The following is a 13402-nucleotide window of genomic DNA, read 5'->3' as shown; positions in this document are numbered from 1 at the left end:
GTGGTGAGAGTCGTTTTTCCCCTTTTATAGAAAAGCAGCTGAGGCTCAATGAAGTCACTTGCCTAAGGCCAGTGACCTGGTACAAGGCTGACTAGAGATCCAGTCCCCTGCCCCCACCACCGTCCATCCCATCTAGGGCCCAGTGCTCCTCACCACTGCTGTTGTGAGTGGCTCGGGGCTGGGCAGCTGGGTGGATAGCACCGCGCACTGACCACCCTCTTGTGCCCATGTAGGACAACAGCCGGCGAGTGGAGCATGTCCTGAAGCTGTGGGTGATCGAGGCCAAGGACCTGCCGGCCAAGAAGAAGTACTTGTGCGAGCTGTGCCTGGACGACGTGCTCTACGCCCGCACCACGGGCAAGCTCAAGACTGACAACGTCTTCTGGGGCGAGCACTTTGAGTTCCACAACTTGCCGCCCCTGCGCACGGTCACCGTCCACCTGTACCGGGAGACCGACAAGAAGAAGAAGAAGGAGCGCAACAGTTACCTGGGCCTGGTGAGCCTGCCCGCCGCCTCGGTGGCCGGGCGGCAGTTCGTGGAGAAGTGGTACCCGGTGGTGACTCCCAACCCCAAGGGCGGCAAGGGCCCTGGGCCCATGATCCGCATCAAGGCACGCTACCAGACCATCACCATCCTGCCCATGGAGATGTACAAGGAGTTCGCCGAGCACATCACCAACCACTACCTGGGGCTGTGTGCGGCCCTGGAGCCCATCCTCAGCGCCAAGACCAAGGAGGAGATGGCGTCGGCCCTGGTGCACATCCTGCAGAGCACGGGCAAGGTGAAGGTGCGTGTGCCCCTCGGCTCTGCTGGCACGCTGGGTTACCTGTCCCAGCCCACGTCCAGGTCACATCTCAGCTTTTTTGGACCCCCAGGGATACCAATCTCAGCTAGGTGGGCTGCCTAAGCCCAAGGTACGTCATGAGATGGGGGCCTTGCACGCCCCTTCATGGCTGGGATTTGCTGGTGGTGAGGGAGTAGGCCTTAGTGCCCACCCCACTGCCCAGAGGGACCATGAGGCTCTAGGGGAGCAAATGTGTAGCTGGGCTCCTCCTACCCCACCGGCCCCAACTGACCCAAACTATGTGCCAAATGGGGCATCATGCTAGGCCGATGTCCCCAGCAGGTGATGGACCAGGTCACACCTGCCTCACCCCATACACCCTGGTACCCACAGGTAGACGCACGGTTGCATCATTTGGCAGCCTGCCATACCCAGCCCCAGTGCCCCACAGAAATGAAAGTCTCCTGAAAGCCCTCTGGGCAGGCCTTGCTTCAGCCTGGACGACCCGGTTCCCCACCCACCACCACCCCTTTTCATTTCTACTCTGAAAGTGGGCCCAGCAGCCTGCTACACCATGCCATGCCCCAGTCCCCAGCCAGTGTTCCTGGACTGGGGTGCCCCAAGAAGGCTCACCCTCCCCTGCCTGTGCTCTGAGGCGGGCCCCCAGGGGGCAGAGCATCAAAGTACCTCTTGCTGCTGATGATGTGCACCTGAGTGCCTCCTTGGGCCCAGCAGGGAGTCTGAGTGAAAAGTGGACGTGGCCAGTGAGGCCGCCAGAACACTAAGAAGGAGCCGCCTGCACTCCCAAAGTGAGGCCTGCCTTCCCCAGGCTCCGCTTTCTTAGGATGAGGCTTTTTAGCGTTTCTGTCCTGGAACCTGGCCCTCTCCCCTCTGTATGACTAGAGGAGGGACTGGCCTGGGAAGCAAGAGGCGTGGGCTGAAGCTGGCCGCCGGCAGCCGTTCTGTGTCTTGGCTCCCCCTCACTGAATCCTGACTCTCAGGACAGCTCTTGGGCCTAGCCCTGCAGGAGCTCAGGAAGACACGGGCTTAGCTGCAACCAGTGGAGCTCCAGGGGAGGTGTGTCTTCTCCTGCTTCCTGTGTCCAGGGAATGGGACCCTGGGCATCTGTGAGTCAGGAGGAGGCCTCAGGCTATGTGGCCCCCAGAGAGGCTATTGAGAGCCTCCCACAGCCCCTCTGACCCTGGGCCTGGAGTTCGGGTCTGTGTTTCAAGGGCCTTTCCATTGTCTACACTGGAGTGAGGAAGTCCCAGAGCACCAGAAATCCTGGCCCCGCCAGGCACCTTGGAGGCTTGTGCCTGGTGACTCCTGCCACCCTTCCGGAGTCTGGCTCCCTGCCTGTCTTCCTTCCATCCTGCAGGTCACAGGTTGGCCCTGGGAATTAGGAGGCAGGGGCTCCAGAGGGAGGGAATTACCACTGGGGGATGCTGCAGAGGCAGGGGGGAAAGTGCAGCCCAGGCTCCTCTGCTGGGTCCCCTCACTGACTCCCCACTGTGGGATGGGTAGGCAGCGAGAGGCTGTCACCACAGAATTGCCAGCCCTTACCCTCATCCAGGGTCCTACTAGGGGGACCTCAGGTCTACCCTCAGCTAGCTGAGGACAGTGGTTCTTGCCTGCCAGTCCAGCGGGGCCACCTCTGTCCTTCTCTTGTCCTTCCTACGGGGCTGAACAGAACAAGTCTGTCTGGCATGAGAGCCCCCACCAGAGCCACAGTGGGTGCCCGCAGCTGTTTGTGCCATGGAGAGAGGGTGACCCATCTGTCCCATTGGCACTGATGGTCGTAGGAGGGGTGGGCTCTTCTGTGGTCACTCACATCCACCCCAGCCTGGTCAGGGTAAGCAGGAGTTTTGGTCCAGGTGGTTCAGCTGGTGATGTGAGGCTCGTGGCCCCATGTGGCATGCTTTCGTGCACGCCTGCTCCCCTTTCCCTGGCCCCAACTCTGATGGCAGCAGCCCTGAGTCCTCCCCTCACCAGGCTTCCCTGCCCTGCTGACACTCCACAGCAGCTGCCTGAGTGTGGGCATCCTTCCTTTCAGGGTCCCCAGCTGAGTGTCTGTGGGGTAGCCTCGGGAAACAGGGGCTTCTCCAGCCTACTCTGGGCTCCTAGGGACCTACCTGCCAGGGAGCTCAGATCCCTGTCTCATCTCCTGCCTGTCCAGGATTTCCTGACGGACCTGATGATGTCAGAGGTGGACCGCTGCGGGGACAACGAGCACCTCATCTTTCGGGAGAACACGCTGGCCACCAAGGCCATCGAGGAGTACCTCAAGCTGGTGGGCCAGAAGTACCTGCAGGACGCCCTAGGTAGGGAGAGTGCAGTGGCAGCTGGGCAGGGGGCAAGGCACACCGTCCAGGCCCTCACTGCCCCTCCCTGCCTGCCCGGCCCCAGGTGAGTTCATCAAAGCTCTGTACGAGTCAGACGAAAACTGTGAAGTGGACCCCAGCAAGTGCTCAGCCGCGGACCTCCCCGAGCACCAGGGCAACCTCAAGATGTGCTGCGAGCTGGCCTTCTGCAAGATCATCAACTCCTACTGGTCAGTGCCAGCCCCAGGCACCCACACGCCCTGTGGGCTCGGATGCCCAGGGCCTCCCCACTCAGCGTCTTTCCTGCTGCCTGTGTCAGGATGTCCTGTGTGCCAGGCTCTGGGGTTAGAGCCCACTTACTGCCTGACCCCCACCTCTAATCTCTTCCTGGTCTTACTGGATCATGCACCACTGTCCCTTCCTTTTAGGGGTTCTGGGATGTAGGGGAGCATTTCAGACTGTTTGTAGGGCATGGTTTTATGGTGTCATGGTAGAAGGGCCCGGACCTGCCAGTCGGTACACACCGATTAGCGAGCACCCTCCATGTGCCAGGCATTGCTGTGGGTGCTCAGACTGCAGTAGGAGTCAGACTTCCAAGGCCTGCCCAGGCACCCACGTGGGCAGATAGGCAGCCTGCCCAGAGGCTCCACTGCTGTTCCTAGGAATTCTGGTGCTCGTGGCCCAGGCTGTGAGGGCTCCGCAGAGCATTTGGGGGCTTCTGAGCACTGGGTAGCCTCCTGCTAGGATGGGCAGAAAGGACTGTGCTGACTAGAGGGAGTAGGGACTATTCCTCCAGGTCATGCTCAGGCTGGCATCCGTCCCAGGGACATTCTCGTAAGGCCAGCTTCACAGCCGCCTGCCTGCTGCAGGGGAGTGTGCACGGTGGTGGCTATCCTGGTGTGCGGCTTCGTCCTGTGCTGCGTGCGTGACCGCCTGGGGGTCCCACTGCCAGGGCCAGCAGTGTGTTTGTTGTCACCAGGTTTTAGCCTGTTACCTTCCAGTTCAGGGTTTACGTCCCTCCCGCCCAGCTCCTCTCCTCAGCCCTGCTGTTCCCACAGTCCCCAGCCACACCTCACCCCTTTGCTAGTTAGGGCTTCCCTTTTACTGCCCGTTTTGACCTGCACGTATTCCTGGAGCCCTTCCTACCCTGAGGCCTTGCACCTGGCTCCCCGCTGTTTCCCTCCTTCATGGCACCAGACAGGGTCGGTTCCCTTCTCCTGGGGACCGATCTGGTGGAGTAGCGTCTGTGAATCTGTTTCCTGTACATGCTGGAGCACCCTGAGGGCAGGCAGGTGCACTAACTTGGGACTGGACACAGAGGCCTGGAATGTGTTGGCTGCTCCTGAGGGACAGGTACAGGCATAGGCAGGCCTGCTGGGGAGCCTCGGCTTCCTAGGGGAGTGGCACAGGGAATGGCCAGGGCCAAGAGGTGGATGTCCCTACCCCGAGCTGCACAGGGTGCTTGAACTGGGCCAGAAGTTTGTGACTTTCCACATGCCTGGGCCTGGGCTGGGCTGGGCTGTGCTTTCACTCTCTGCCCTGTCCCTGGGGGGTGGGTGTGGGATGCTGAGAAAACATATCTTGGACAATGATTTTCCATTTCCTCTTTCTGGCATGTGTCAGAGGCCCCCCTGTGTTCTGGACAAGGCCGTCAGTGGGTGTTTCCACTCACCAGTGCCCTGCCCAGTTCTGTGCCAGGCATTATGAGGGCACCAGCCACCCCCCACCTCCAGGCACATCCCTGCTTCAGCCAGCATTCACTACCGTAGAACCTGGAGAGCTGCCGCTGGGTGGGGAGAAGCATTTCGACTCGAAGTGCCCTGTGACCTTGGGGTCTTGGCCTGAGGTGACTCTGTCAGCTCTGCAGGGCAAGCCTTGTTGTCAGCTTCAGAGAGGGGAAACAAGGCCTAAAGGGCCAGGGTCTTTGCCAGATCACCCTGACAGAGGCAGAGACAGTTCCAGAAGCACTGCCCCAGGATGGGAAACACATCTTAAAAGATGTGAAAAGATAAAGCCACTCAAGGTTGGCCAGGCTAGGGTGCCCAGAGGAGCCAGGAGCCCCATGATGCTCCCGTGTCATCGTGGGGAACTCCCCGTCTCCATCCCTCCACATCTGCAAAGTGACAGGGAACTGTGCTCTGCCCTCGTGGTTCGGATGTTCCTGTCGCAATTGCTCTGCGCTGGGGGATGCCCCCAGCCTCCTGTGACAGTATTCAAGCAAAGGGAGTGAGTGTCAGAAGCTGGCCATGGGAGCACGAGGAGCAGTGGCCTGTTGTTTTTCCTGACCCTTGCCGTGTGGGTAAAAGATGAGTCAGACATGGGGGAGTGGGCGGGGCCTAGCTGAGCTGGAGAGGCGGTCAGCTCTGGCCCTTGCTATGGCTTCTGGTCAGGTCAGAGCCCCAGCTCCTCCATTCCCCGTCTCCTACCCCATTGGCTTCTTCCCAGGGCCCCCTCATTGACTGGAGCCTCCTTGCTCTTCCTGCCCTAAGTACTTACCCTGGCTCTCCACCCTGCAGCAGCCCTGCCCATGCGGCTGAGAGCTCAGTCACAGGGCTGGGCTCACATAGCTGTCAGGGTGCAGCCAGGGATGGAACTCAGGGTCCCAGCTGACCCAGATCTGGGCCCCTGATGACCAGGCCCCACGCCTCTGTGCCTGCAGTGTCTTCCCACGGGAGCTGAAAGAAGTGTTCGCGTCGTGGCGACAGGAGTGCAGCAGCCGCGGCCGGCCGGACATCAGTGAGCGGCTCATCAGCGCCTCCCTCTTTCTGCGCTTCCTCTGCCCAGCCATCATGTCGCCCTCACTGTTCAACCTGCTGCAGGAGTACCCCGATGACCGCACTGCTCGCACCCTCACCCTCATCGCCAAGGTGACCCAGAACCTGGCCAACTTCGCCAAGTGAGTGCTTTGTCCCGGCAGACAGAGGCAGGCAGGCCCCAGGTGTGTTGTTCCTCCGAGCTGGGGGTGCAGCAAGTCCTGCTTTTGTCCTGTAGGCCTTCTCTTGCCCTCTGTCTCAAAATAAAACCTCTTCCACCCTCCATCCTCTCCCTGCTAAAAGGGATGCCATCTTGGTATGTTTCCTCATTTTCAAAAGTGAGGAAACAAGGTCTTTTTTGCCTTTGCTTTTTTATTTTCGGGGGGGGGAGGTTTTTTTGTTTTTTTGTTTGTTTTTTGTTTTGTTTTTGTTTTTGTTTTTGTTTTGTTTTGCTATAGGGCGCGTGCGCTTGCCAGCCAGACAGAGAGAGACAGAGAGACAGAAAGCGAGAAATCACCCCCCGGGGGGATGGCCACGCCGCAATCCCTTCTCCTCCATTCTCCTCTCGGGATCCTCACGCACATGTGCCTGGCGTGAGTTTTAAGCCACCAGGTCCGGGACACAAACTGTAGTCAACTACATGGGAGTCCAGCGACATAGCTATTACGCCAACTGCTGGCCCCACCTTTGCTTTTTGAATTAACATATAAGGATTTCCCCGTCAATCCCTTCTCCTCCATTCTCCTCTCAGGATCCTCACGCACATGTGCCTGGCGTGAGTTTTAAGCCACCAGGTCCGGGACACAAACTGTAGTCAACTACATGGGAGTCCAGCGACATAGCTATTACGCCAACTGCTGGCCCCACCTTTGCTTTTTGAATTAACATATAAGGATTTCCCCGTATCCTTTCACTGTCATAAGCCCCCCTTGGAAACAAGCGACGAGTACTCCTTCAAGGGAAAGGCCCACACTGCTTTGCCCACCTGTGGTTGTCCCAGTTCAGCTGTCCAGGATGCTGTGTTCATGGACTTCTGGCATTTTGGCTGCTTCCCCAGAGCGAGTGTTTGGAAGTAGAAGAACTGTGTCTTCATTCCTTCACAGAGTGGCTAGAACTGAGCCCCATCCTGACCCTGGGCTCTCACTCATCCCTGGTGCCGGGATGAGTCAGCCCTGACCCCAGTCCTCACTGACGAAGCTCCGAACTTAGCCGGGAGACATGGCGAGTAAGAGCAGAGCAGGGACAGAGTTGTACGCCACTCTTTGGAGGGCCCCACATCTATTAGGAGAGGACACAGGAAGCCTCCCAGTCAACCTGGCCCCCAGCTCCGTGTCAGGATGAGCTGTCATCCGTCTCGAGGAAGAGGAGGAGGAGCAGGGGCTGAGCATGCCTAGACCATCATGTGCCGGGCCAGGGGAAGCACGAGACCAGAGGGATGCAGGGACTGAAGGCCAGGCAGGACAGTGGGAGCCACCAGAGGGTTTTAAACAGGGCAGAGGATGACCTTCCTCTGTCCTGGATCCTGAAAAAGGTGTCCCCACAGCAGTGGAGCAGGTGGTTGGAGGGAGCAGGACTGGCAGCTGGGACACCTGGGGTGAGAGCCTGGCTATTTCTGGCAAAAATGGCAGAAGTCTGGAGGGGGTGGGTGGGTGCAGGAGGCCGCAGCTACAAGGAACACAGTTTGGGGTGCTTAGGAGATAGCAGGTGTTACCGTTCGGAGAAGAGGCGGGAAGAGTGAGGACCAGTGGGCTTCTGGCTCAGGCGTCTGAGGGGATGGTGGTGTCTTTACATGGGATTGGGAGCTCAGGAGGAGGGCATGGTTTAGGGTGACAATGATGATTTCAGACATTGCCGGCCGAGTTAGAGAGGCTCCTGGGGAGATGTCTGTAGTGTCTGAAAGCTCAGTAGAGTGACCTGGACTAAGCGTGGATTTGAGGGTCACCTGCATATCTGAATTAAAACATGGGAGCAAAGAAGGAGATTAGCAGGTGGCATGTGGAGGGACAAAATGTTCCAGATCCTGTGATGCAGATGTGGAAAAGGGTCACTGGACTTGGCTGCAAGAAAGGAGGGCCCCAGAGATTTAGGTGACTTAGGGAGCAGGCTGGGCAGGCAGGAACCCAAGAGGGGGTGTCTCAGTGAAGGGGCACTCACCCCCTTTGCTCCCTTTCTCCAGGTTTGGCAGTAAGGAGGAGTACATGTCGTTCATGAACCAGTTCCTGGAGCACGAATGGACGAACATGCAGCGCTTCCTGCTGGAGATCTCCAACCCCGAGACCATCTCCAACACCGCCGGCTTCGAGGGCTACATTGACTTGGGCCGCGAACTCTCCAGCCTGCACTCGCTGCTCTGGGAGGCCGTCAGCCAGCTGGAGCAGGTGCCTGTCGCCCTTGGGCAGGGGTTGGGGCCAGCAGCTGCCACACAGGTCAGAGGGTTCACTTGTATGGCATGATCAAGGGCCTGCCCGCATTCCCAGGGCCGGTGTCCTGGCCTCGGGCTGTCAGAACGTACTGAGGACCTTTGGGCTCTACTCCTTATAACAGCCAGGGCTGCCCCGCTCTGGACACCAGGGCATTAGTGGGTGAGTTCCACATGAAAAGGTGTGCTCTCTGCCAGGGCTAGCCGCTTCACGGAAATGCCCTTGCTCTGGATTTTAAAGCCTTTCATACAAAAGACATCCACTCTGAAGACCGTGTCCTTCTACATGCCAGGCAAGAAGTTCCCAACCTTTCTAGAATTGCCCTTGGAAGTCAGTGACAAGGTTGTTCCCTGGACACTTCTGACTTTGTCGTCATCACCTGCAGTGAGTCCTCCCCAGCCTGGGGTTCCTGACCCCAGTGGCCTCCGGAACAGGTTCTTGGCATTAAGGGCCAGGCCTGCCAGGAGCCACTTTTAGAATATTTATTGCTTTGTAGGGCTCCAAGGGACTGCCTTACAAAAATAACAATTGCTGACACCAGCCCCAGAGGCAGCCACTCAGAGCACTCTGGTGTGCAGCCTTCTAGATGCACGGTGCACGTGACAAGCACGCGCATGCAGGCACGAGCACAGTTTCCCCTCTTCTTTTTTTTTAAGAATTATTTTAATTAATTAATTAATTAATTGTTTTCAGTTTGATCAGAGAGGGACAGAGAAAGAGAGAGAGAGCGAGAGAGAGCAAGCAAACCTCCAGGTCCGGGACTCAGACCACGGTTGGCCACGTGGGAATCCAGTGTGCCAGGCCTGCCAGGAGCCACTTTTAGAATATTTATTGCTTTGTAGGGCTCCAAGGGACTGCCTTACAAAAATAACAATTGCTGACACCAGCCCCAGAGGCAGCCACTCAGAGCACTCTGGTGTGCAGCCTTCTAGATGCACGGTGCACGTGACAAGCACGCGCATGCAGGCACGAGCACAGTTTCCCCTCTTCTTTTTTTTTAAGAATTATTTTAATTAATTAATTAATTAATTGTTTTCAGTTTGATCAGAGAGGGACAGAGAAAGAGAGAGAGAGCGAGAGAGAGCAAGCAAACCTCCAGGTCCGGGACTCAGACCACGGTTGGCCACGTGGGAATCCAGTGTCCTTAATCACCATGCCACCTGCCGGCCCCCAGTTTTCCCCTCTTAAGTTTGCTCTAAAGTGAGAACTCACTGCGTAGGCTGCCGAGTGCATCTCCCACCCACTCTGTTGTGGGCATCCTCTGTGTCGGGGCACATGGCACCATCACAGTGGCCTTTCCGATGGGCACTTAAGTTAGTCCCAGCTTCTCACTAAAAATTCTGTTTGCAACAGAGGCAGTCATTGGTATCCACTCCTTTATTCCACTTGCCTTTGGCTGTGAGTCACAGGAGGGGGTACTGAAGCCAAGCCCCCACTCCCAAGCCAATCCCCACCACTGCAGTTCACACCCATGCCTGTCACTCCACCACTTACCAAGTCCCCACATTGGCCACGTCCCACATACTCGCACAGCAAGGCAGGCAGTGCGGAAAGTGCTCAGCACCATTCCTCAGATGATGGGGCAGCAAGGATTTGAAACCAAGCTGTTTGCCTCTTGAGTCTGTGCCCTCTTGACCACATTTGTTTCTACTGTCCTCGTGCACAAAGTTCTCCATGAAAGCCCCTCTGAATACAGGTGAAGGCAGCATCCCCCTCCCCTAGCTCAACCCCATGGCCTGTCTAAACTGACACGGTGAGGTGCAGATGAGCCCGCGCTCTGCCTTCTCTCCACCCAGCACCCAGCGCTGCCTGCACCGTCTCCTCTGGGCCTCAAGTGTGAAAGTGGGTCAGGCCCGGCCCACCCCGTGGAGTAGGTGATGTGGGAGGGCCTGTTACAGAAGCTTCTAGATGGAGAGGTGTAGGCGTGGGGGATTCTGAGACTCCACGTGCACTCTCCTCCATACCACACAGAGCAGGGCAGGCTAGGATGAGGCTCCACCAGGTCTGCGTCTCTCCCTTTGGGCCTCATACTTCTCCCCCAGACATAGCTGGGGAACTAGTAAAAAAAAAAAAAAAAAAAAAAGATGTAGATTTACAGAATGTCAGCTCACCCCTTCTCAGACCTGACTGCTGGATTTGCGCTGCTGACAGGCTCCTCGAGCTTCCCCAAGAGCCCTAGCAGATCACACCTGCTTCTTGTCCTGTCTTCACAGGGCATTGTGTCTAAACTGGGACCCCTGCCTCGAATCCTGAGGGACGTCCACACGGCACTGAGCACCCCGGGCAGCGGGCAGCTTGCAGGGACCAACGACCTGGCCTCCACGCCGGGCTCTGGCAGCAGTAGCATCTCAGCTGGGCTGCAGAAGATGGTGATCGAGAATGATCTCTCTGGGTAAGAGCTGCCAGGCGTGTTGGGGTCATGGGTGCATGTGCGGGCTAGGCACAGCCCATCTGTGGTCTCAGATGGAGAAGAGGGTACCTGCACACATGTTTATAAGACACGTAAAGCCTGGTTTGACCTAACATGTGTTGTGCAGGCCCTAAGCAGTGCTTATTTTCCATTTGGGAAAAGTCAGGGAAGGCTTCCAGGAGGTAGTCCTGTAGTTTTTGAGTTGTTAAAGAAAAGTGTAGCGTTTCTGTTTGTGGAAAAGGCATTCTAAGTAGAGGGGCAAGCACAAGCAATGGCCTAGCGAGCACAAGGTGTTGAAGAACAGTTACTGGTCCCAAATACCTCCAGCATTTCCACATCACCCGGTATTTGCTAAAAATACCTGTTCTCTTATTTCCTGGGCCAGATTCAGAATCTCCAAAAATGACGCTTGGGGGTGTATGTTTTCAACAAGAGTCTGGGTGACTGCCAGGCTGTGAGATTGGAAGCCCCAGAGAACCTAGATGCTGAGATCCAGCCTACCTCCGAGCCCTCAGCCCCAGGGCATGTTCTGCTCAGTGAATGAAGCACATGTGGCAGAGGGGGAAACAGCGTTCCTGGATGTTGAAGTTATAATGAGGATGTTTCTTTAAGGGACTCGGAGCTGATGTTGAACCTCTCATGCTCCATAACCGCTCATGCTCCATCCTGTCCCTCCCCTTCCCCACCAGGGGCTTAAATCAGCTGGTGAGGATGAGGCCAAAGTGCAGAGTTAGGAGTGCCCCTTTCAAGGTGGTCGGTGGCAGTGGCGGGCCTCTTAGGAGAGAACGTTGAGGTTGAAGAACTGAGGGTGCCCGGGGGTGGTCATGATGCCCCCAAGTCTTACATGGGCCAAGCGGAGTCATGAGGCAAGGGTTGGTTCAGGGGGAGACACCTGAGTTTGGCAGGTGCCTGGCACATGGGTTCTGAGACTCGCCTGGAGGGCCGAGACCCACGCTTGATCCGTGCCCTTGTCCAGCTTTTCTCGGCTCACAAATGCTGTGGACCCAGTAGCTGTAGCTGACCTGTCTATGGGGCTGGATGCTTCCTCTGCATCCGAGGCTAAATAGCTCTGGCTCTCCATTCTAAGTCCATGTCAAGCCCCCCAAAGCTTTACTGCCTCTAGCCCACTCAGAACCCTGTTCACTCCCACATCATCCTCCAAAGCCCTCTGCTGTTAGACTTTCTTCAAAGGAGCTGGCTTCTGGGTAGGGGTCTGGAGAGGCAGAGCATCACTGAGGAAGAGGAGGCTGCCAGGGGTGAGAGGTGGGCCGAGGACGGTGCAGCCTGCTGCTGCAGTTCAGGCCCTACCCCCCCTGAGTCATGCCCTGCACATCCCCTGTTCACTCCCACATCATCCTCCAAAGCCCTCTGCTGTTAGACTTTCTTCAAAGGAGCTGGCTTCTGGGTAGGGGTCTGGAGAGGCAGAGCATCACTGAGGAAGAGGAGGCTGCCAGGGGTGAGAGGTGGGCCGAGGACGGTGCAGCCTGCTGCTGCAGTTCAGGCCCTACCCCCCCTGAGTCATGCCCTGCACATCCTCCCCTGATTCCTGGTGTTTGCCACCCCCCCTGCCAGTCAGGCAAGGGAGTGGCAGCAGGAGGCTGGGCGGAGGGAGGTCTCACCAGGCCCCCGTTCTGGTGATCAGTCTGTTGAGAAGCAGGGAGAAGAGGCAGAGACTTTGAAGTGGGAACCTCAATGCAGGACCGAGGCGAACAGAGAGCCCCCGAGTTGTAGGTTTGGGCTTAGCAAGGGAGTCTTCACGGCACGCCAGGCCCAGCACCCCTCGTCCCAAGATGCAACTGAGCAGGGAAGGGGTCTGCCAGGCAGCCCGGTCCCTAGAGCAGAGTTCTGTACAGGAGCAGCTGTCTCGGGCGCTGGTCCCTGGGACTCCCTGCCTCACCACCCTAGCGCATGCCCCTCCCCAGCCTGGCTTGGCCACCAGGCCTGGCAGGTTGGTGGGTGCGGTCGGTTTGGCCCCGTGGCTGCACTCACAGTTCTTCTTTTCCCCTTCTTTCCCTGTGTGTGCTTGTCTCCCTGCAGTCTGATAGATTTCACCCGGTTACCGTCTCCAACCCCCGAAAACAAGGACTTGTTTTTTGTCACAAGGTCCTCCGGGGTCCAGCCCTCACCTGCCCGCAGCTCGAGCTACTCAGAAGCCAACGAGCCTGATCTTCAGATGGCCAACGGTGGCAAGAGCCTGTCCATGGTGGACCTGCAAGACGCCCGCACACTGGACGGGGAGGCCGGCTCCCCTGCCGGCCCTGACGTCCTCCCTGCCGATGGGCAGACGCCCACCACTCAGCTAGTGGCTGGCTGGCCTGCCCGGGCTGCCCCAGTGAGCCTGGCAGGGTTGGCCACGGTGCGGCGGGCTGGCCAGACACCGACCACACCAGGCACCTCCGAGGGCGCACCGGGTCGACCTCAGCTGCTGGCACCGCTGTCCTTCCAGAACCCTGTGTACCAGATGGCGGCCGGCCTACCTCTGTCGCCCCGTGGCCTGGGTGACTCGGGCTCTGAGGGCCACAGCTCCCTGAGCTCCCACAGCAATAGCGAGGAGTTGGCGGCCGCTGCCAAGCTGGGAAGTTTCAGCACAGCCGCGGAGGAGCTGGCGCGGCGGCCAGGCGAGCTGGCGCGGCGGCAGATGTCGCTGACTGAGAAGGGCGGGCAGCCCACGGTTCCACGGCAGAACAGTGCCGGCCCCCAGCGGAGGATCGAC

At 58.1% G+C, this 13402-nt stretch overlaps 1 protein-coding gene across 1 annotated transcript in view; it reads left to right on the top strand.

Annotated features, from left to right (window-relative positions):
* DAB2IP (DAB2 interacting protein) overlaps nucleotides 1–13402 on the top strand; it is a 36480-nt gene that overhangs the window by 14227 nt on the left and 8851 nt on the right. Inside the window, exons 4-10 of the mRNA XM_027772630.1 lie at nucleotides 234–788; nucleotides 2962–3106; nucleotides 3192–3336; nucleotides 5766–6002; nucleotides 8036–8237; nucleotides 10493–10671; nucleotides 12727–13396. Coding sequence (XP_027628431.1) covers nucleotides 234–788; nucleotides 2962–3106; nucleotides 3192–3336; nucleotides 5766–6002; nucleotides 8036–8237; nucleotides 10493–10671; nucleotides 12727–13396 — 2133 coding nt within the window. The remainder of the gene's footprint in view (nucleotides 1–233; nucleotides 789–2961; nucleotides 3107–3191; nucleotides 3337–5765; nucleotides 6003–8035; nucleotides 8238–10492; nucleotides 10672–12726; nucleotides 13397–13402) is intronic.

The sequence above is a fragment of the Tupaia chinensis genome, unplaced genomic scaffold (genome assembly GCF_000334495.1).
Source record: "Tupaia chinensis unplaced genomic scaffold, TupChi_1.0 Scaffold000289_1, whole genome shotgun sequence".
Taxonomy (NCBI): Eukaryota; Metazoa; Chordata; class Mammalia; order Scandentia; family Tupaiidae; genus Tupaia; species Tupaia belangeri.
The sequence above is the reverse complement of the archived record's forward strand: the minus strand, read 5'-3'. Positions and strand labels throughout refer to the sequence as shown.